The following is a 23,814-nucleotide window of genomic DNA, read 5'->3' as shown; positions in this document are numbered from 1 at the left end:
GAGTGGCAAGAGGAGAAACCCTCAGTTTGCCCAGGCGCCCATTTCCCTGGTGAAATAAGACCAGGCCTCAATTGCCCAGAGGGAAGACCGCAGATGAAATGTGGGGCTAGATTCTGCCTACTGGAGGGATTTTCAAGGTAATTTTGAATAGATAGGATTTTTCTCCTCACTGATTTTAAGCCCTAAACCCTCCATTAAGATATAACTTGGCTGTAAAAATACAGTAAGCACATCTGTATATTTTCTGGAAAAAAACCATGAGCCATGTATTAAGTGCTATTTCAAGTAAAAGTCTAGATTTAAAAGATACAGAACAAATCAGTCTGCCATACATTTCACCAAATGCGGCTTTCATGGACTCCATTCTCTTGTCTACTTTATTAAAATAAAGATAGCTGCATTTTATAAACTACTGACTGGCCCCTCTGGAGATACTTTTCATAGAATTAGGAAATAAAAAGGAAACACATTCTAAAAGCTGTTACAGCTTTTCATTGTTGATCAGTGCAGTGGACTGAACGTTTGTGATCCCCCCAAACTTATAAGGTGAAACTCTAACCCTCAGTGGGATAGTATTAAGAAGTAGGGCTTTTGGGAGGTAATCAGGGTTAGGGTAGTTCATGAGGGTGAGACCCGATGACAGAATTAATACCCTTACAAAAAGAGGAGGAGATATGGGACTTCTCTCTCTTCATGCACCAAGGAAGGCCATGTGAGGACATGAAGAGACCCCTCGCCAAGAACCCCACCATGCTGGCACCCTGATCTTGGACTTCCAGCCTCCAGAATCACAAAAAATAAATATCTGTTGTTTAAGTCACCAGATCTATCTTATTCTGCAATAGCACCCCACTCTGACTAAATCAGATTAATTCATACACCCAAGTTCATTCTACTCAGGATCAATCAGCTTTAGATAAAGAAAAAGTTTAATAAATAAAAATATTAGTGAATGGCTGAAATGATGTGACTTGCCATAACTGAGACTATTAAATGAGATTCTTGGTGCAATTTATGAACTATTAGAAGCAGTTGTTAAATGCTGTAATTAAGAGAACAAAGTCCAGAACCAGACTGCCTGGATTTGAAGCCTGGTGCTGTCAGTTATAATCTGTATGACCGGACACATTACTTGGCCTCTCTGTGCCTCAGTTTCCTTAGTGTAAAACTGAGATAATTAGGGTACCTACCTCTTAAGGTTGTTGGGAGGAGTCAATGAGTTAATGTGTGTAAAGTACCTGTAACCACACCTGAAGCACTTGTAAGTAATGAATGTTAACTGTTGTGATTTATACAGAACTGGTGGGGTGGACAGCCATTTGTTCTGTTACGTCTATTTTAATAAATAAAACTTTCCTACTTAGTAGGTTTTGAAAATGTAAAGTCCCAAATCTTAAAATGGATTTATAGTTCCACACCATGTCTATGGAACTTCATGGGTCCATCTCTGTCAGTTTTTTCCCTCTGCCGTCTTCTTCCCTGTCTTGTGGGACGGGGTGACACTGGAGAGAAGACTACATGAGGAATAAGATGAATGAGGAAAAAGAGAGTTTGTGTATTACAATTAAAAAGTGTTAAACGTTTCACTTTTTTCCTCATGATAAATTATTTGTAAGCTACAAAGTTTTTTTTAAAAACTGAAAAATTCTCAGGAAGCAACCCTCCAAAAAACAATAGCTAATCAAAATAACATTTTAATAGTAGTATCATGGAGAAGGAAAGAACAGCACTGCTTTATCTCAATCGCAAGAGGTATTAGTATTTTCCCAAAACAGAATTTAAAAAATACCTTTTAAAACTCCAATGATCTGATTTATAAATTCTCAGTTTCATAACTAAAATGCATCAGAATATTGTATATATATAATCCAAGGTAAAATATTATTATAATAACCCATTTAAAAAAGAAGAAAAAGAGAAGAAAATCTGCAAGTAGACAAAGTATAGTGAGTTGAATAGTGTCTCCCAAAATGTCCACAAAGAACTTCAGAATGTGACTATATTTGGAAATAGGGTCTTTGTAGATACGATTAATTAAGATGAGGTCACACTGCACTAGAGGGGTTCCAAATCCAATGACAGGTGTTCTTGATAAGACAGGGAGAGGAGAGGACTAGTGAATATAATAAAAAAAAAAAACAGTACACTCACAGATGTAAAGAACAAAGTAGTGGTTACTAGTGGGGAGCAGGAGAAGGGAAGGTACAAACTCTGGGCATAAAGACAGGCTCAAGGATGTATTGTACAACATTGGGAATATAGCCAATATTTTTTAATAACTAAGTGGAAAGGAACCTTTAAAATTGTATAAAAATTAAAATTTTACATTAAAAAAACTCAAAAAAAAAAAAGAGAGAGAGAAGAGGAGAGGACACAGGGGCAGACACACACTGGGAGCAAGCCACATGAAGATGGATACAGAGATTACAGTCATGCTGCCACAAGCTAAGGAATGCCAGGAGCCAGCAGAAGCCAGGAAGAGCCAAGGAAAGATTCTTCCCTTGAGCCTTCACAGGGAGTATCACCCCGAACACACCTGGATTTCAGACTTCAAGCCCCCAGAACTTTGACAGAGTAAGTTTCTGTTGTTTTAAGCCACCCCAGTTTGTGGTACTTTGTTAGAGCAGCCCTGGGAAACTCATACACCAAGGAAAATGGCAGAATGTTTATAAATTTAAAGATTTAAACGTCAGGCTAAGTGGCAATAAGCAATGCCACATTATCCTAACAGGAAAGAAATACAGCTAAGAAAAGTAGACCTCATTTTACAGTTAAGATACACGCTAGAACAGCTGTGATGTATGTACTGACATGACAAATTATATTCCCACTGACTTCCACTGCATAATGTTAAAAATGCGTTCCTTGAAATGCAATCCATCTAATAAAAATTATGTTTCCATTCCTTTGCTGATAATGGACATCTACTTAATGTACAATGAATAGAGATAAGCATTATATTCTTGAAGAATTATTTACTTCTTAGATTAAATAATTTTTAATTATTCAGTTAGTTCTTTTTTTAAAAAAAAGCATTAAAACACCAGTTACAGCATTGATAGTTTTCATTAAAATAGGATACCTTGAAGATCAGTAGAGAAATGGAGTAAAAACTTATTCAATTCTTCCTACAAAAATGTTTTTTAAAGTACTTTTAATTAAAAGAACTTGATAAAGAACTGCTGATTCGTTTAAAATTTACACCATTTAAAAATACATGTTATAAACTGCTTATTAGAGTACTGAGGTGAAGACATCCTTTTTGCTCTGTCAGAAAGATGTCCTCAAAAATTAATCCATGATGCAGAAGGAACACTCCCAAACTCATTCTTTAAGGCCACCAGCACCCTAATACCAAAACCAGACAAAGATATCACACACACACACACACACACACACACACACACAAATTGCAGGCCAATGTCATTGATGAACAAAGATGCAAAAATCCTCAACAAAATATTAGCAAACTGAATCCAACAATAAATTGAAACAATCATACACCATGATCCAATGAGACTGAGTCCAGAGATGCAAGGATTTTTCAATATCTGCAAATCAACTAATGTGATACATTAACAAATTGAAGAATAAAAACTATATCATCTCAATAGATGCATAAAAAGCTTTTGATAAAATTCAACATCCATTTATGATAAAAACTCTCCAGAGAGGGTGTGGAGAAAAGGGAGCCCTCCTACACTGCTGGTGGGAATGTAGCTTGGTGCAACGGTTATGGAAAACAGTATGGAGATTCCTCAAAAGACTAAAAATACTTACCATATGATCCAGGAATCCCATTCCTGGGCATATATCTAGAGGGCATCTTAATTCAAAAACACACATGCACCCCAATGTTCATAGCAGTGCTATTTACAATAGGCAAGACACGGAAACAACCTAAATGTCCATCGACAAATGACTGGATAAAGAAGTTGTGGTATGTTGTGGTTGTGCTGAACAGAAACAGATCACAGACATAGAGGACAAACTTATGGTTACCAAGGGGGTAAAGAGGGGGAAGGAATAAATTGGGAGTTGGAGATTTGCAGATACTAACTACTCTATATAAAATGGATAAACAACAAATTTCTTTTGTATAGCACAGGGAACTATATTCAATATCATCTAGTAAGCTATAATGAAAAAGAATATGAAAACAAATATATGCATGCATATGTATGATTGGAGCATTATTCTGTACACCAGAAATTGACACAACATTGTAAACTGATTATACTTCACTAAAAAGAATGCAAATAAAAAAAGGAGAATCAAAAAAAAGTCAGAGGGTGAATTATTAAATTTAATCAATAAATGAATATAGAGTTTTAATAATGAGGTATTAATAATCTTATATTTCTTTAAGAAGACTAAATACACAAGAATCTTATTATTGAAATTAAATTGTTCCGAAGACAAACAATGCCCAACAGGTATCAGGTACCAGCAACCCTCACCTCTGATGTACCTCCTCCAGGGTCTATTCTCTGATCTTCCAACAGCTGTGACTTTCAGGTGAAGAGGAGCCCACCCCCACCCCCAGGCCATGTGATCTGGCCTATGCCAACCAGGGCATCTCGTTCTCTGGCCATTGTGATGAGTTCAGGAATGAGCACATGATCCAAGCCTGTCCAATCAGACTGACCCTCACGAGTTTTTCTGAAAATTCTGGGAGAAAGACTCATTTATTTCTGCTGGATTCAAGCTAGGAAGGAAACCCCCTGGCAGCTGATAGCTGTCATACTGCAATCCTTTGGGGCCCAAGAATGGAGCCAACAGTAAAGAAACAGAACTAAATACTGGAAAGAGTTTGTCCAGTTCATCATAGTTTATCAAACCGGGTCATCTTGACACCGTTTGAGTCTCTGAAATGTTCAATCATGTAAATCAATTAATTCACTTTTTTCCAAGGTTACTTAAATTGAGTTCTTCTGAAATTTATATCTGAAAGAATCCTGATACAGATACTGGTTCCAGGAAGTCAGGTGAGGGTGGGAGTTAAAAAGTGACAGACCCTGAAAGGTAAGATTAGGAGGGAGGGCTGTGAGGACCCCCCCACTGTAGCCCTGGAAGTTGGCAACCTTTGTTACCCAGTTGTAAAAAACCTGATTAAACTCTCACCTCTTTTTAATAGTGGTCTCAAAACTGTTACTTACAGAGACTGAAGTACTAGGGAACTTGGTAGGAAAATTTCAGAATGGTGGAGCGTGTTGATTTTTATTTTTAAGAACTGTAGGGGGTCCTAAGGAAAAGAGACTAGTGTCTACTAAAACCAGCTTTCAGAAAGTAGGGAGGTAAGAGACCCTGCATTGATAAGAAAGGCATTTTCACATATGGCCTACAATTCAAAAAGGTTGAGAATCTTATCTGGGACCTGTAGGTTTGGGAAAGCCAAATTTCACATTCCATCCTAAAATTAGAGCAACAGAATGTACACTGGTGGGAAACAGAACAGACAATAAGCCTGGGACTAGGAAGTACTCTGATACCCAGGCTCCTGCAAGCACCTTCTCTGCTCCCTGCATAAGGAAAAGGTCTTCCCAGTTGTACAACTGCAGTTGTACGGGCCAAGGACCATCAGCTGTGCCTTCCTGCTCTAGACTTTTACAGCTAAAGGAATGGATTATCATTCATGTAAATGCCACATCAATCTTCCTGGCCTCAGTATATCCTGGCCCTTAACACATTCTAATCCAGAAAATTTTATCCCCATTTCCCTTTAGTACCCAGACCTTCTGAGGACAAATAGTGTTCCACAAATATCTATAGCTATTGTTTGTCATTCCCCTCCTCCAGTGGCTCCTTCTTATTCCAATAACATCTATGACTTTAAGGTGGCATTCTCTTCCCTCCTAAACCTTGAGATACAGCATCCCACTCACTGACTTCAACCTGAAGCCCTACCATTTTTCCCCTTAAATCCTGGTACACATTTTCTCTAATTTCAGAAAAACCCCAGTGCTCTGGTTTGCCCATGTCCTTTCAATGTTCATTCAACATCCTCTTTTGTTTTTTCTTTTTCATGGGCACAAGCTCAGATTATATGTTCCTGTTTCCTTTGCAGTTAGGTGAGGCCAAATGACTGAGTTCTGGTCAATGGAATGGAAATGGAACAGATGTGTGCCACTTCCAGGTTGGTCCTTACAAACCTCCCTCACTCAGGGTTCTTTCTCTTCCCGATCTGTTGGAAGAATGAATTCCAAAGTCCATTACTGACCAAGTGAAGCAGGGATGCCCCCACCCGACTCCATCTCTGTGACTTTTATTGGATTATTAGAGCAAGGTGAATTAAATTGTAATTATATAAAGCTACTGAAATTCTAGGGTTGTTTGTTACTGGGTTAATCTCTCATGACTAATGTTCTGACTAATACATCAATCAAAAGTACTCATATTAGATTATACAATACGTAATTTCAACCTATCTTTCTTCAAAACTTTAACTCATCTGCTCTCTTGACCTTACATGCTGCCTCCCTGGAAAAATCTCAGCTCAGAGTATTAATTCCATTATCTCCTTTCTCAGCTTTGTTCTACCATCCAGCTGAGGAGTAGAAAAGAAATTCACAAGACCAAGAGGACTGGTACTACCTTGGGTGGTCCCCCAACACTGCACAGGAACTTCTTCCTACTTAACATTCCCTGAATTCATCAGCTTCTCCTCAAGTCTAGTACAAAGAGCTTAGCAAGCCCAGATCCCCATAATCTCTTGTCTGCAACAGCCTCCTAACTAGTCTTCTTCTAATCTTGTCTTCACTTCAAAGCCTTTCTCCACACTATAGACAGAATGATCTTTCTACTGCATTATGATTGTGCTTAAAAGCTTATAATGGTGATACTCCACTGCTCCCAGCATCACACACACAAACACACACACACACACAAACACACACACACACACACAATAGCTTTCATAGAGCTTTAGTCTTAGTGAAAGAAAACAAAAAATAATAAACAGGATAACAAGATAATAGATAGTAACAAGATATTAGGGAGGGAAGGTGACTTCAGATTTGATAGGCAGGGTCAGCCTCTTACAGAAGTGATGTTTCAGTGAGGCCTGAAGTATCTGAAGTATCAGAAGGAGCAAGGCTTGGAAAGCGGGGTAGACTTCAATTACTTACCATCAACCCCACTGGGATCTCCCTGACTGCAGGGCCCACAATTTATTCATCATTCTCTGTTCTAACATTTACCACAGTTTTTGACACTCTTAGGTTTCAAATATACATGTGATGAGTGAAGAGATAAATGAAGTTTTTTGGGCAGATGAATAAATTTTGGGGCAGTGCAACTTTAGGCTAATTGTGTGCTCACATTTTTTATTTTTGTACATTTGTCAACATCAACTTGTAGAACTAAGCAGACAAGTTGCTAGTAGACAAAAACAAATGGGAGTTTTGACTTTAAAGAGGAGCTTTTCTTCCTTTAAATCCTTCTAACGTATTTCAGAACAGATTCTGCACAGCCATCTTTACAATCAGGGGCCCTAAGAAGTTGTCAGAACAGATGAAACATTTGCTAGGATAAGTGCAGAGTATTTCAGTCCCAACAATGATCAGTTAGCAGGCTGGGCTCCAAGATGCCCTGGCTTTGAGCTTCTTGATAAGCAAAAATTGTTTTTATACAAACTCAAATCAACCTCAGTTACTCAGATTCATAAAGAAAATGGTTTCAAGTCAGTATGGTTCATTTCAGCTAAGTAGGAAAAAAAATAGAGGATTCTTAAAAATGTATTGCATTTAATTACTTGTTTTGATTCTGGAAAATAAGATATTCAGGTTCATAACCTCTTACTTGCAAAGAAAAAGGTTAAAATAACAACAGTGACAACAAATTTGACAGCAAAACCTGATATGAAGTGAAAAGATTTATGTCTTTCATTTAACCTACTTAGTGTGACTATTCATTTGTTTCACTGTAGAAATACAAAGTGTTTAATTATAGGGTGCTCTTCTGACCCTAAAGAAGTATTAGGTAATATATGATATATGCAGTGGTTTTCCAAAATCCAGAAAGTTCTAAACTTTAAGACACATCTGGCTCCAGGGGTTTTAGATAAGGGATCTGTATTCCATTATAACACTCACCCCAATTCTATTATCTTGAGTTATAAAACTTCTATAATGCATGGGCTTTGAAGTACTCAGTGAAAGTAAAGACACAGAAACACAATTAGCATGATTTTAGCATTTGGAAGTAATACAATTGAAGTGTTCCGAGTTTCCTTTCATATCTGATTTAAAGCATGCATTTATGCCACTATATCATTGCTTCTCCAATAAGTATACACTTCTATGAGCTAGAGCTTCTGACCATGGGGAAAGTTTTATAGATAAATCCGTAACACCACATTCAACCTTAATCTGGGCATTGTAACCTTCAGAATAATTTGCCATAGCTTCTGATTTTCCCAAATGTTCCACTGTTCTCATTTTACAACTTTCATAATTTTCTTATACTTCTTATTTTTTCTCCTCAAAGTTTCAAGAAGCAGCACCTACCTGCTGGGAGCAAGGTTTCTACTCTTTACGGGGCACATATCCAGTACCCAGCTGCAAACCTCATTATGTAGATTATTTCTGATTCTCACAATCACCCTGCAGAGACATTTTCTGTTCTTCCCATCATACAATGAGCATACTCAGGTTCAGTGTGTCCAAGGCCACATGGCTACTAAGTGACAGAGGAGAATTTGAACCCAGGAACATCTAGCTTCAAAATTTGTTTCTTCCAAAACATCTTGAGGGAAATAACTGACCCATCTTCCAATCTCATTCTTAACTTGTGCTTAGTTGGAAGAAGGACTTTAAGGCCACTTGCTTCAACCATGGTAGAAATGAGTAAAACTGATTTTTGAAATGCCTATGCTAGTAATTTGACATTATCTTTGCACTTCCATCCATTAAGTGAAGATATAGTACCTGGTTTTAAAAGCTTCAACTCAAAAGCCATATAAAATGTCAATCAATATAATTTTGGGGTTTTTTTTATTTTTTAATAAATACAAATAATTGGGATTGGGTAGGCTTATCAACAGATATGATATATCAAAAGCAGATGTTCCACATTCACCCACCTTTTAGAAGTGTCATCTACATTTACTGGAGATATTATCATACAAGGGGAAGAGAAAGGCTTACAACTTACAACAACATAGCATAAAAGGACAGAGATGAAGATCATTAATGATTTTAATGATTTTAAGGCCCATTAAAATTAGAGAAATATCAAAGCACCCACAGTGTTAAAGGTTTATTATTATAGCATTTTAGAATTTACTAGTTCATACCTTTCAATCACAGCAAGTTATTAGCAGTGAAGGGATGAACCCTCTTAAGAGGATTTTTATTTCAATGATAGGGTGTTATGAACAAGACAATCTAAGTTTAAAAAAATTAGTAGCAAGCGCTAGTTGAGTTAATCAGTTAAAGACAAACTGTGCCCTTGGGAAGCTAAATGAAAAAGCAACAGTAAAGCTTACAGAACTTAGCTCGTACAATTTGCCTTGAAGGCGGAAGATTGGTTCCCTGAAATAGCAAAGAATTATATGCTTTAGTTCAGAAAAAAAGTTTTTAAAATAAAGTCTGTTATTACCTCTTCTCCTTTCAAAACAATGGAAAAAATTCTAGGGCAGAGGTTTCAATTTGTTCAATAGTTGTACCTCTGAATTAAAAAAAAAACTATAAAATCATCATTGTTTTGACTTGAAAAGAAATAACAATGCAAATATTCATTATCACATAAAACATAAAAGAAACAGCAAACTGTCAGAGTTAATGCAATCTCTGCAGAGCGCTATTAGTCAGAGACAGCTGGTCAGCCCAAAACACAAAAACTCAAAAGATCAGATCATCTCAGGAATTAATGTCTTCATTAACCCACAGGATTTGGTGAGGCAGAGATCAAATCTTAAATCCAACAACTGCCTTCTTTATGAGCTGTCCCTTCACTGTTACCAAGCTGTGCAAATGTGTGAACTAGTCAGCAGCACCAGAAAGCTCATGCAACTACTCACCAGATTTTAACCTTAAACTGACTCACAGATTCAATGTTAAATCAAATTTAAGGGTAATGTAAGCAAGCAAGGTAGGACACAAGGAGTCAAATTTGGAAAGCAGAGCAAATAGCAGAAAAGTTATTTAAAATAAATCAATAGGGTTAACTGCATATAAAATAGCAAAAAAAAAAAAAAAAGCCATTCACTTCAAAAATTTAAAAGCAAAAACAAAAAGCTGCATTTCTAGCAAAATTTGCACATGATTAATTTGCATTTAAAAAAATAGTCAATCAAGCAATTAAGTTCAAATTTTGGGGGGCATGCATGCACTGATTCTCTTAAACAATTCCTACCTGATTTCCAATTGTGTTTTTCTTGTGAACCTGACTGCTCCTCTGCTGAGCGCTGAGAAAAGCAAAGGAGAGTAGCACTGAAGAAACTCGTAAGATTTTTTTTTCTGAGCAAGTTAACAGATACTAAAATAAATACAGGCATTAGAAATATACCAACAACTGAGGTAGAGCTAATATCAAAAATCCAGGTCAGTTTAACTCTGAAAGCAAAACCAACTCAGTGGAACTTCTAGAACCAATGAATAATCACAAACCAAAAATAAAACACCACGGAAAGAAATGAATCAATGCAAGTATTTGTGATGTCCCCACGGGTTCAGAGAATGGTTCTGCTAAAAATGGAGAGTTAACGCTTTTTGAGTATATGCCATGTTCTAAGTGCTTTACTGATATTAGCAGTTTTATTTAAACTTTAACCCTGTGAAGTAGTTACTTTTAGTCTTTTCATTTTACAGATGGAAGCTAAGTGCCTTCCCAAAGTTACTGAGCTAACAAGTGCTGGGACCAAGCAGTCCAACTCCAGATTCCAAACTCTTTGTGATATCACCTCATCTCATTGCTTTGAATTTCACTATATCCTGACAACTCCCATGGTGCATCTCTAGCTTGGACCTATCTCTCCAACTCTGGATTCATATGTTTTCAACGACTCCGTATTTCCACTTAGATGTCTAATGGTCATCTCAGACTTCATCTGCCAAAACTGAACTCAGGTTGTCCTCCCCAAATCCTGTTCCACCCACATTCTCTCCTCCTTAATTAGTGACAATTCCATATTTCTAAGTGCTGAAGCCAAAATCCTTGGTACCTTTTTCTCTCACCTCCTCCACATCCAATCATCAGCAAATGCTATTGACTCTATTTCTCAAAATGTATTTAAAATTTAATCTCTTTACCACTTCCATTGCTACCACCTTGGTCCAAGCCACCGTTATCTCTCACTTGCAGGGTTGCCATCACTCACTCTTTGGTCTCCGCTTACACACTCCATCTTTCCTCCACACAGGAGTCAGAGTGATCCCTTTAAAAGGGGAATCCTGTCACTCTTCTGCTCAAAACCCTCTACTGCTATGCAACACAATTAAACTCAGGGTAAAGGTCAAAATTCTTACAATGGTCCACAAGGCCCTTGATCCCCTCTCTTCCTCTTTGACTCATCTCCTCCTCCTCTCCACCTCACTCATTAGAGGGGTCCAGCCATACCAATCTCTCTTTTTTTTTTTTTTTTTGGAGCCCACGAGGCACACTCCCATCTCAGAGCCTTTACACTAGCTGCTCCATCAGTCTGAAATACACCTCTCCCATACACCTGCATGGCTCCTGACATCACCTCCTTCAAGTCTGCATTCAAGTTTACTTTCTTAGTGAGTCCATCACCATCCTATTCAAAACTGAATCCCTCCCTCCCTCCCTCCAGGCTTCTCATCCCCCTTATACTGTTCTATTTTTCTGTCATCTCCCACCTTCAAACATACTGTACTGCTGACTGAGTTTTTTGTGTTTACTGTCTGTCTCCCTCCATTAGAATGAAAGCTCCTTGTGAGCAGGGGTTTCTGCCTCTTTAATTCACTGCTATATCCCCAATGCCTAGAAACTATCTGGCGTGTAGTTGGCTTCAACGAGCATCTGTTGAATGAGAAATCCAATGAGGCTGATACCATTAAAACATGAGCATAGAGGGAATAAGAGCCAACAATTGATCCCAACAATTCAGCCCCAGAGCTCTCACAATTAGGCACTATGTTACTCAGGCTCTCAAAGGAACAAAGGCTTTCTTTTGGCGAGTCCATGAATAAACATATCACTGTAAGAAAACACAACTCATTTTGGTTGTTCTGAGAAGACCAGCAATACCAAAACCCTCTAACTGGTCATTTAATAGTTTATAGAAGCTGTTTTGGAGATCAATGGAATAGTCTATAACAGAAGAAAAGAGATTAAAGTCATCAATCAACTGTTTAAAGTGGTGGGATATTAAGAGTATTCAGTAACACATCAGAAATCAGCACCACACTTAGAACAGTTGTTCAAAACAGCAAGCTTGCATAATCTTTTGTGATGTATTTTAGCTGCTTCCCTTTACTCAAACTCATAAAAAACCATATACTACATTCAACTGATGGCGGGAAAGGGGTGGTCCCTGAAAGGCCACGCTATATTTGATTACTAAAGATATTTTGTGTGTATCTTTCTTTTTCAGTTTGCTAGTTTCAGAGTTTAGCTTCCTTCTCCTTTCTTCATTTCTTCTTGTTATTCTTCTAGTTTTTAGTTAAATACTTAATTCCCTTAATCACCATGAAATTCATCTCTCTCAAACCATTTCTCTACATAGTTCAAATCTACATTATTCAGGCTTTTGTGGTGAGGTTGTGAATGAGGTGAAGTTTGTGTCTGTCTGTGGCCAGGGGTCCGATGCGCCCACACTGCCCTCTGGCTGCCCACCAGGCCCCGATGCACAGAATGTGTCCCAAGTACTACTCTTCCTGAGGCTGCAGATCTTCCCATGCTTTCTCTCCCAGAGCCTTCCAGGCTTTCCACTCTTCTAGGAAGAAATGGGAAAACTACTATTATAACGTGATTATGCCTTCTTCATGGGTATAGTCATCTCTCCAAGCATCATACTTGCGTTTTGGTGATTTTAAGAGGAACTATGATAAGATAAATCACTGACTTGTAGTGCTAACTTCAAATTGTGCAGACCTACAGGTGTTTACTTTGGAGTATGTGAATTATTGGGGAACCTCGAATTATGTATAGGTCCCCTTAAAATCATATATATAAAGCAAAAATCACAGAGATTAGTAATGTCTGCTTGTACCACCGTAGGCAAAGAGTATGACCTAAACAGACCTCAATCTCTTGGCTTTCTTGGCTGTAAAGTGTGTGTGTGTGTGCGTGTGTGTGTGTGTTAAGAGATAGAGGAACAGAGACAAAGAGTGGGAGACTGTACTAGCTATTTCTTAGGTTCCTTTTAGATCCAAGATTCCTCAGGATGCAAAGTAACTCTCAGAAGCTTATAAAATCCACTAGGTGAGGAGACTTTCCACTGATATAGAGTTTTCATCTATTAAATAATGCATTTTATGATTCACCGCTTATAAGAATATGCAGGGGGAAATAGATTTTTTTTATAAGCCGATCTCAAATATGAGTGTTAGAACAAATATTAAATTACCTTTACTTTTCACCTTAAATTAATCTTTTTATTTTTAAGGTGAAAAGTAAAAACTGGGGCAGTCTGGCCCCATAAATCCAAAGATATTGCTGCTAATGATGCAATTAAGTACCTGAAGTTACTGCATAGTTAACATAATAAAAAAAAAATAAGCTGCCTAGTTAGAAAACACCCTTTATCATAATTCTTAGGAAGGCAGAAATAACTAAACTGAAAGCATTTCAAAATATTTATTTTAAAATGTGTTCACAGAAAACCCTGACAGGACTTGCAAGTTAATTTCAGCTGTTGGACATAGTCTCAATGATAGGTCTTTAACTGGTTATCTCTGTAATATTGTAAAACACACCTGTATATAGTGTTTTAATCTGACACAAGTCGAAATTTTTAGAGCACCAACTATCTACAAGTCACTTTGTGGAAGATCAAACATGAATATGGTATGGAGCCGCTAATCAGAATCTACCGTTTAGTTTGTTTGGGCAGGGAGATACAAACACAAAACACAAGTAACGAAGATGAAGCTCTATGAGAATAAATATGCCAGGATATAATAGAAAGCCCAAAAAAAGTGCGTCTGTTTCAAATGTGGGATTTAATTATCCCATATCTTATTATGTGTGTATGTTTGTTATTAACCATATAAATTCCCACTACACACAAGTCACTGTGGAAGGCTTTGCCAGAACATTAAAACACATAAAACCAAATTAGGTTAATAAGTTTAATGCTCTGAGACATAGCTATTTTAAATGTATAGAATAAGAGGTTTTTATGAAAATAGGAGCACACTGAAGACATTCACAGAAAAAGAGTCCATGCAACCTCTTAGCTCGAAAAATTTTTTGGACATTCGTTTTTATCCTTATTCATGTGCACCTGCAATAAAAGATTCTAATAACAGAAGATGTGCCAAGGGATGCTATGTGACATTTATCAGATAAATCCTATGCAAAGTAATTGCTCTGAATGTTCAGAGATGAGAAAGATCATTTTTGTTTGATTAGATCTGAGATTTTCATAGAAAACTTGGAAGTAAAATTTTAATAGAGGAAGAAAATCAACTGCATTCCAAGAGAATGGAGTAGTATTAGCAAAGCCAGGAGGTAGAGAGATGAGGTGTGTAGGGAAGTTGTGGAAAAGAAAACTGTTATGGCAAAAATTATATGATCATAGACTCAGGTTTATAAGAGAACTTAAAAGCCACCTAGTACAATAACTCTATGTTAGGGCCAATTATGGAGAATTTGGTCATTACACTGAAGGCAGGAGAAAGTATTCAAAGTTTCTGAGCCAGAAAATGGCCTGATCAAAGCAGTCCTTTATTAAAAATTACCTCCCTGAAACAGGTGGTAAGTATTGACTCTGAAGCAGGGAAGACAGGAAGCAGCCAGCCTAGACGCCCTCCCTCTGACTGCTGGAGCCCTGCCCAGCCTTCAAAGTCAAAGCAAGTATGATTCTGGATTATGCCTTCTTAGAAACCTCTGGTTATCTCTCCTTCTCCTGAACTCCCAAAGCTCTTGGTCTGTGCCTGTATTCTGTGAGCAGGCTTGTGTTACAGGCAGGTCTCTAACTCCCCTCCCATGATGTCTGCTCCTTGATGGCAGATGGTGTATTGCATTAATCTTGGTATCTCTATCTCTTTCAGCACTGACAATACCTAGCAGTGTTTATGGTGGTTTCTTAAGAAACATTTATGAAATTGTATTTTGATGCCAGGGTAATTTGTAACCAGGTTCTTAATGTTTATCTGCAATAGGAAATTTGTATCATTTGAAGAAGTGTGCCACATACATGTGCTGGGGCAGGAGTATGGTACATTTGGGAATCCAAAAGTGGCCAGTCTGGCCTGACAAGGGAAGTGCTAATATCCTCATTTATGGATGAGAAAACAGAAGTTTCCTGTTCCCAAAGAAGGTGGTGGAGTTAGAGATTGAAATCGGGTTTGTTTCTGTAGAAATGTACCTTAAACATAGTGTGGAGGGGGTCAGCATTTTTGCACCTTCCAGGGTCAGGGGTTTCTGAGCCGATGCCAGAGTTTTAATGACGGGAAGACCCTACCTGTGTTGAGTAGTGAACTAGATCTCTACTTTTTGGTCCTTCATCAGATGTTTGGAGTAGTTCAGAAATACAGTGTTTTTAAAGTTAGAGGAAGAATCAGTATTTAAATTATTCTCTCTACCCTTTAACATTCTGTAGTTTGTGGGTAAGCTCCACAGCTATCTGTACTTCGGGGTAGATTTTTTTTTTTACTGAATGGTTTCAGAATAATCAGTTTGCCTTGTACATAGGCCCCTTTGCTCATAGACTATGAAGTATTCAGGAACCTCTAAAAACAAACAAACAAACAAACAAAGTGGCCAGTCTGGATGCAGCAGAGTTAGGGGGTGGGATGGAAAGGAACAGTAACAAGCAAATAGACTAAAGAGGTAAGCAAAAGACCGATTCTACAGGGCCTTGGAAACCATGTGAATGAGTTTAGACTTTACTCTGAAAGTAACAGGAAACCCAGAAGGAATGAGAAGAACATGACAGGAGGCAAGGAGACTGCTCTCTTCCCAACCAAGGGGGGACTAACTTAAGTAATAACAATGACAATGGAAAGAGACAAATTCGAGGTATATTACAGAGGTCGAATCAGATGGACCTGGTAAAGATGGAGGGAAACAAAAATGAGGGAACAAGGAGTAAAGAAAAGAATGACACTCAGGTTTCTGGTTTGAGCACAGAGAGTGGACAGGGAGTGGGAACAATGGAGGAGGCATAAATGGTAAAATGAGATGAGGAGTTTAACCTGGGAATACTGGGTGAGGCTGCCCTAGGATATACAAGTAGAGATGCCCAGTATGTCGCTGAACATGGTACACAGTCCAGGGGAAAGTTCTGAAATGGAGATCTAGAGTCGTCAGATAAAGCTGATAACTGAAACCATTGCAGTGGGTGACAATGCAGGGAAGGAGAGAGAGAAAAAAAAAGAGGGTCGATGGAGGAATATTGATAAAAACCAGTTTTTATGCCACAATGAGAGGATAAAGAGCTCCAAAATACGACTGAGAAGGAGTGGCTAGAACAGAAAGAGAAAAGCCGGGAGACAGTGGAGAGTCACTGAAGAAAAGGGATAAATCTCTTCAACAAGGAGTGGTTAATGGTGTCAAACGAAGGACTCAGAATTGTCCACAGGATTAACTGTTCGGTCCTGGCCAAAAGCAGTCTCAATAAAGCAGTGCGGTGGAAACAAAGCGTCAGTGGGCCGAAAAGTGAGAAAGAAGAAAGAGGAGTACCAACTTGAAGTCAACCCAGGGGCGGCTCAAAGAATCAAGGAAACGGAGTCCCTCACAGATACAGGTTCCACGGCCAATGTCAGGGTGTACCTCTCTCTCCCTTTGCCGTTAGGCTTAGTTTGTAGAGGACATTTGGAATTAAAAGAAACGTCAGTTGTAACCATAATGGAGAAATCACTAGCAAAATGGCAACATACAGACTAAGGCAGTGGGAGGGAAAAGTCCATCCTTCGTACTTCTGGGAAAGAGCATTTAACAAGTGGACTGTATACTCCTGAGCTCTGAGGTTTGTTTAGCAGCAGCTAAGAGTTTCCTCCTTTTTCTCTTCTCGTGGCCACCACTGTAGGTCACCACCAAGCTGTCAGTAAAGTATGGCCCAGTAATGAAGCACCCAGAGCAATCAGCTGGATTCACCATATTCCAGAACTGTGCTGTCCAGTACAGTAGCTGGTAGCCAGATGTGACCATTTAAATTAATTTTTTAATTAATTAAAATTTAATTTAATTTTCATTTCTTCTGATTTACTAGCCACATTTTGGTTACTCAATAGTCACATGTAGCTAGTGGCTACTGTATTGGACAGCACAGGTTATAAAATATTTCCATCATCTCAGAAAGTTCTATTAGGCAGCACTGCTCTGGAGTAAAGAAACGCTTTTAGAATGTTCTGTTACCCCAGGAAGATTATAAATACTTGCTGAGAGTCCCAAGAGTGCAACTTATCACATGTAGGCTTGGCTCCATCCAATCAGACAGAAGCCAAAGGGAGAAGAAAACTACGTGATGTCGCATCCCCTTGCAGGATCTCTAGTGAGATCTCAGGCTAAGTGTTATGCAAGGAAACCCTCCAAAACTTGGGAGCTATTAAAGAATGATGACTCATCTCTCAAGATTCATTTTAAGAATAAAGTTCAAAATGACAGATTTGAGAATGAAAGAGAAAAGTGTAAATCTACTTATTTTTAAAACGGTTGATTGAAACGTTATAATATACGTGATTTAAAAGGTGATACTAAGGATGTCCTTGCAAGTTGCTCAGTCCTATATTTCTACCTGTTAACAGTCCCAGGAAGCAATCAAGCATTTAACTCCTAAATCTGCAAATGAGTTAAAAGGAGAATTTTGTTATAATCTAATACCTAAGTTTTAATTCCACAAGAGAGAGAACACTCTCATGTAAGAGCTAGAAACACTATTATAATGGAATATGATTATGTATTAGGGACACATAAAGAAGAATGTAGAGGGAAAAACCAAGACTGTTCTGGAACTTGGTGCTAAGGTTCATATACACTGCCTTCAGTAACACGATAATAGAGGCATTCCAGAGAATCAGGAAAGAGATATAATAAAGGTTACGACCCATGGAATTTTCATGGTGCTCAGATAACAAGAACTGAAATCTGCACACCGTATCACTTCAGCTGTGAGAAAACAGGTGTTGGAGACCCACTCAGCAGACTGAAAAACAGACCTTGCTCAGATGCTTGTGGCATAGAGATATTACTCCAATGGTCTGTATCTGGAACCCATTTTTCTCTTAAACCACTGGACTGCATAAATCTTAGTAACTCGGAAGGCAAATTGTGCCCAGAGAACAAGTGGAGAGGAGCACAAGAATTTGAATGTTAAGTTCCCAAGGCATTCAGCTTACAAACTTGCCTTTCTATTCAAACAGCAGGATTACTGAGAAAGAGGGGAAATGAATGAAGGAATGACTGTACTAGCTCATTTTCTTAAATAACAAAAGCTAGTTAAGTTGTGCTAAGAAAAACAGAATGTAGGGCTGTTTTTTTTTTTTTTTTCCAGCAGGGAAGAATGACAAATTAAAGTCTTTAAGTCAAAAGAAAGTTGACATTTCCTTCTAGAATACCAAACTTTTAGGTTCAGAAACTGTATTACCATTGAAAGATCAAGCTTTCAGAAATCAGGAAATTCCAAAGCAAGCCTACAGCAGAGCCTACTTGGGCATGTTACACATGGTACATATTTTACGGTCCATGTTTAGCAAATAGCTGGGAGATGGAAAAATTAAAAATGTTCCACATAGTCAACGTGGCTGAATAAATTCTATAGCAGAAACAAGAATTTTGAGATGTTTTGAACACTACTCTGAGACTTAACATTTCATTAATCTAATTTTAGCAATTTGTTTTCTTTTTTTTGGGTGATTTTTAGAACAAAAGGTCATGCTGGTTGAAAAAAAATACATGTATAAAATACTCTGTACATCACCGTCCTATAAATCTGAGGGGTGGTGCTCCTCTTTTGGCAAAACTCTAAAAAATCTCATGAAACAAATGCTTATTTTTCCTCAATTCCAGACTTCAATTTTCTGTCTTCAGAACTTAAAAATACTTACATAATTGTCTTCAAATATGGCTTGACTTTTCTTCCTTGATGGAAACAGCATTTCTGCCAACTTTAAAATTTATAGCTATAACCATATTTTTTTAATTTTTAAAAGCACCAAAAACCACCATAACCCTTGGAAGTAATTTTGAAATGAACATTTCTTCTTCATCATAATTATCCTATGTCACAATGAAACATACTCCAACTCAGCATACAGATGGAAAGAACTTTTACCTCTGAGTCTCAGTGCAAGACATTACATTTGGAGGTAACATGAGCAACTAAAATAATCTTTCAGTGGCAGTTATACCCCAGTCATTAAAAGTTTCAGAATGAGGTGAAATGGTGCATCTTGTAGAATCAAATCCCTGCATGTGTGTGTGCATGCGTGTGTGTGTGCACGCGCGTGAGTGTGTGGGTGGCACTCCCCCTTTTACAGACTACACCACAGGTTTCAAAACCACTTTCACATAATTTCATTAATTTGATCTTCTGACAATCCTGGAAGGTATACAAGACAGGGATTTTTTTTTATTATTCCATTCGATAGAGCGATAAACTGAGGATACAGAGAGGCTAAGTGACTTGCCAAAACCCAAATCTCATCAGTTTCCGGGCAAACCCCAGTAAAATAATTCAGCCTGCTGACTCCCAGACCAGTCTTGTAAAAGGAAGTTTAGGTGTGCAACTTAAATTAGATGAGAAATGTGCAAAGTTGGTGGGTTTCTAAAGCAGTCTGAACAATGCTTCTTTTTAGTCCCCCAATATAATAAAAGTTCATAATCTAGCTCACAGCTGGAGAAGTGGGGCAGTCACCTGGATGACAGAGAGACTGTAACAAAAGGCTGTGCTTGAAGTATTTCCATTTGCAAAATTATGTGCCTTTGAAAATCTAGTCAACATAATAATTAGTCCAACACCTTCTGAGGTAGAAAATACTAAAATGTACTGCAGAAAATAAACTCTGGACCATTTATCTTTAAAAAATAAGTAAAAGTGTAATCTAGGGGGAAAATGTTTCAAGGAGAATTTGGGGTGAAATTTAAATTGCTGGTTACAAAATATGTTCAAAACTTGAATCTTTCCAAACTGATTATTAATTTTTTCCTGCGTCTCCTCCTTGGACCGGGATACCACAAAAGGACAGCACTGCAACAGCCTTTTCACTTTTAAGATATGATGTCAAGTTTATATCTACATCTGCTACATTTTTATAATAATCTAACTGGCATTTGTAACCAATAAAAGTTAACATGAAAGGCAGCATTCCTGTTATTTCAAATGACTCAAGGGTTTTTTTTTTTTCTTTTAAATTCCTCAAAGAAGCAAGTGAAGCAAATGGAGAATGTGTCAGTTTAAATTTTTACATGCATTTCTCTATACTTTTCCATTATTAGGCAAGCTCCTAAAAGACAAAATTATTTTTCTTTTTCCTTATTTTTTCCCCCATAACTAGAGTAGAACTTGGCAAAGGCCATGTGGAGTACACTGACTATGTTGAAAACTAGGTAGACATTCTCAGGTCCCCTCTTCCAGACCGGAGGACAAGAAGGCACATCAGAGTCTAGGTTTCTCCCTACTGGTCATTTTGCAGAAGGAAATGAGCAGTGCAGATGTTGAGAGCCTGGGGGCCTAGAAGAGAGGGGAGCAGGTCTGTGTGAAATGCCTGTGGAGTAAAGACCTGGCTGGATGCTGGAGTAGGCAATGCGGCTAAAAAGACAACTGGCCAAAGAAACCTATTCATCACTATGTTCTAACATCTTTACATGTAAGTCCCAGACAACAAACAGTTGAGAAGAACTAATGTACCACACAACGGTAACAACCACTGGATGCAAAATTTATGTACACTGTTGGTGAGGCCATCACAACCACTAGCAAGTTTAGAATGAGATCATTTTCTGTTGGATAATTCGGCCTTTCTTTCCTAAAACACACCTATAAATTCCTTAGGCCACTGGCTAGTTCAGATCACATGATTGAAATATCTATTTCCTCTAAGTCAAATGTCAAACTAAAAGTCAGTCTAGTTTATATATTTTATATAAAGTAAACTATATTTTGTATACTTGAAGTTGGAATCACTTACATGCCACAAATATATTTTAGAGTTAGAATCAAATAAAATAGAAAACTGATCCCACTAAAGGGCAGGAAAAAATGGTAAATTCAGGGTCTTGAAGATGTCAGTCAATACATAATTAACTCTGAATAATTAAGCATAATGTTTACCTGACAGTATCTGTGAATATATAATCTTAGAATATAACAGAATAATGTATAATAGAATAATATATAGACAAGCTTATATAAAATACATATACTTTATAGAAAAGAGAATGTTCATCCAAAAGATTACATCTAAGCTCACAAAGGACAGTTTAAAAAAAATGGGCTTCTATATTCTGACTTAGAGATGCCCAAATAGTTTGTATTCTGTAAACTGCACATAATAGTTCAAACTTATGTGAGAAATTGTTCCCAAACATATTTTAAATGTGCATCTGTTACTGTTTATCTGTGGGAGCTCATGTACAAACCGTAGACCATCATCCAAAAACAACGAGTATCTGAGCTACATGTGATTTCACAGGCTACACAAAAAAGGAGCCAACTCCTTCATCCAGAGAACATGGCCCCATGGCCATGAGACTCAGACCTCAGTACTCTGACATGGAGTTAATCCTGACACAGAATGCACTCTTAAAAAATGGTGAGGTTGCCCCATCCCCTCCAAGAGAAAAAGGGGGAAAAAAAAAGATGGTGAGGTTGTAGTAGAAATTCATAATGTATATTCGAGACAAACCAGCAGGAGGAGAGCATGTCACAACCAAGGGTTTCACGTACTTTGCGAAGCCAATGAAATCTTCGTGGTTGGTGTTGATGTAGGAGACTTGGATGTCAATCAACAGCAGTACCTGCAAGTCAAAGAGAATCACTTCAGTGAAAGCCCATCTTAACTATTCTCATCACCAAACCCAGTAATTGCCTACAAATTATTTATCTTTATTTAATTTTTTAAAAAATGTTTCAGTTAGAAAAGTTGCATTAAATTTTTTTTCATTAGACTCGTAATTTTTACTCTAAATTCAGAAACTAAAACTCTATGTGAAAAGTCTGAGTCCCCCATGAAGACGAGATATATATATATATAAAACACACACATATATATCCATATAGTTTATAGGCATGTACTCTTTGCCAACTTAACACGGAACCTAGAATTATTCTGTCCTCTAAAATGTAGGGTACCATTCAGAAGGACATCTGTGTATAAAGACATGTGGCAGGAAGGCCGTCGGGGGCTGCTCAGAGGTTCCTGCTCCCGCAGACACTGTTTATTAGCCACAAAATAGCAATATCATCTCTTATATTTCCTCTCCTCTTTATCTCTTTAAGCTCCCTCTAAGCAAGCAGGAGAAGCATCTCATCAACCAGTTCAAAAAGACAGTATACAAAGAAGTAGAAATCCTCCTGGAGATCAACAGGCTTCCCTGAAGGTGACATGTGAGCGCATCACAGCATTGGTAGGAACAGTTCATTGGCATTGTCTATATAATGTTCCCCAGAAGATGCTTCCTCAGGAAAGCACCCTGCCGATCCTCACCCCACACCCTCACCCAAGACCAGTGTGGATTATGCGATTACTCTTATAGTCTATATATCATAATTGTATTTTTTACATATTATACTCTAACTTTTTTGTGGTGTTTACTACAAATGCAATTAATTATCAGTTTATATTTTATTTGATGTTTTGCTTCCTTGGAAGACTATAAGCCCCATGGAAAGAGATTTTATCTGTCTTGTTCACCACTTTATCCCCAGAACCTAGCATTATTCACATAGCAGGTGTCTGATAAACATCTGTGGCTGTAAATTTTAGAACCATCTACCAGCCTTGAAGAATAGTTTGCTTTAAAGGGAGAAATTTACCCCCATATAATTAGTACATGGCCAAGTATTATTGTTTCTCACTCACTACCCAATGCTATGGGCACTTGGACTTTGCTTTTGTGGCTAATCTCAGTTGGTCATCTGACCGAATCTTGCTCTAAATTCCAAGGAGAACAACCAAAAAAAGAGTAAATGGATCACAGAACCCATCTCTGTGGCAATTAACGTATAGGCATTTTGTGAGGGTGAAATGAAGTAATCCAAATACAGTTCTTAGTTCTTCATTAATTGTAATTGTTTTTGTAATTCCTAAAGAGCTATGACACATAGTAGAGGCATAGCCACTCCTGGGTCAACAGTATCATAAGTATATGAAAAAGTTTTACATTATCAAATTCAGTCTTGCTTCTTCTCTTAATGAAGAAAACTGAAGCGTTAGGAGGAGTGATTATTATTCGATTATCTGTGGCATTGTCTCTGTTCTCCCTACAACACAGCCAGATTCCACTAAATGTTAGACCCCAAATCCCTTTGGCCAGGAGTTTGTATCAATAAACCATAATACTTAAGCACAAATACATTGTTGCCACCATAAAGAACAATCTACATAATTCTCAACACTGCCAAGGACTGTCATGAATATCTTGGACGTTCACACACATTCACTTGGACTGCAGTATAGGAAAAAAAGTGGAAGAAAAATAAAAACTATGGCTGTTCTCATTCATATTCCTGGAAACTGGGAGTCT

The 23,814-nt window shown here is 37.8% G+C and overlaps 1 protein-coding gene across 5 annotated transcripts in view; it reads right to left on the bottom strand.

Annotated features, from left to right (window-relative positions):
- Positions 1-23,814, bottom strand: part of DNM3 (dynamin 3) — a 459,300-nt gene that overhangs the window by 273,847 nt on the left and 161,639 nt on the right. For 3 of the 5 annotated variants that reach the window (XM_010984527.3, XM_010984524.3, XM_064477991.1), the window contains exons 12-14: positions 22,016-22,086; positions 10,357-10,408; positions 9,504-9,533 (exon numbers count right to left, since the gene is read on the bottom strand). In XM_010984527.3, the coding sequence (XP_010982829.1) occupies positions 9,504-9,533; positions 10,357-10,408; positions 22,016-22,086 (153 nt within the window). The remainder of the gene's footprint in view (positions 1-9,503; positions 9,534-10,356; positions 10,409-22,015; positions 22,087-23,814) is intronic. The other 2 variants (XM_010984526.3, XM_010984528.3) reach the window with 1 other exon arrangement.

The sequence above is a fragment of the Camelus dromedarius genome, chromosome 23 (assembly GCF_036321535.1).
Source record: "Camelus dromedarius isolate mCamDro1 chromosome 23, mCamDro1.pat, whole genome shotgun sequence".
NCBI classification, from domain to species: Eukaryota; Metazoa; Chordata; class Mammalia; order Artiodactyla; family Camelidae; genus Camelus; species Camelus dromedarius.
Note: the sequence above shows the minus strand (reverse complement) of the source record. Positions and strands in the feature narration are given on the sequence as shown.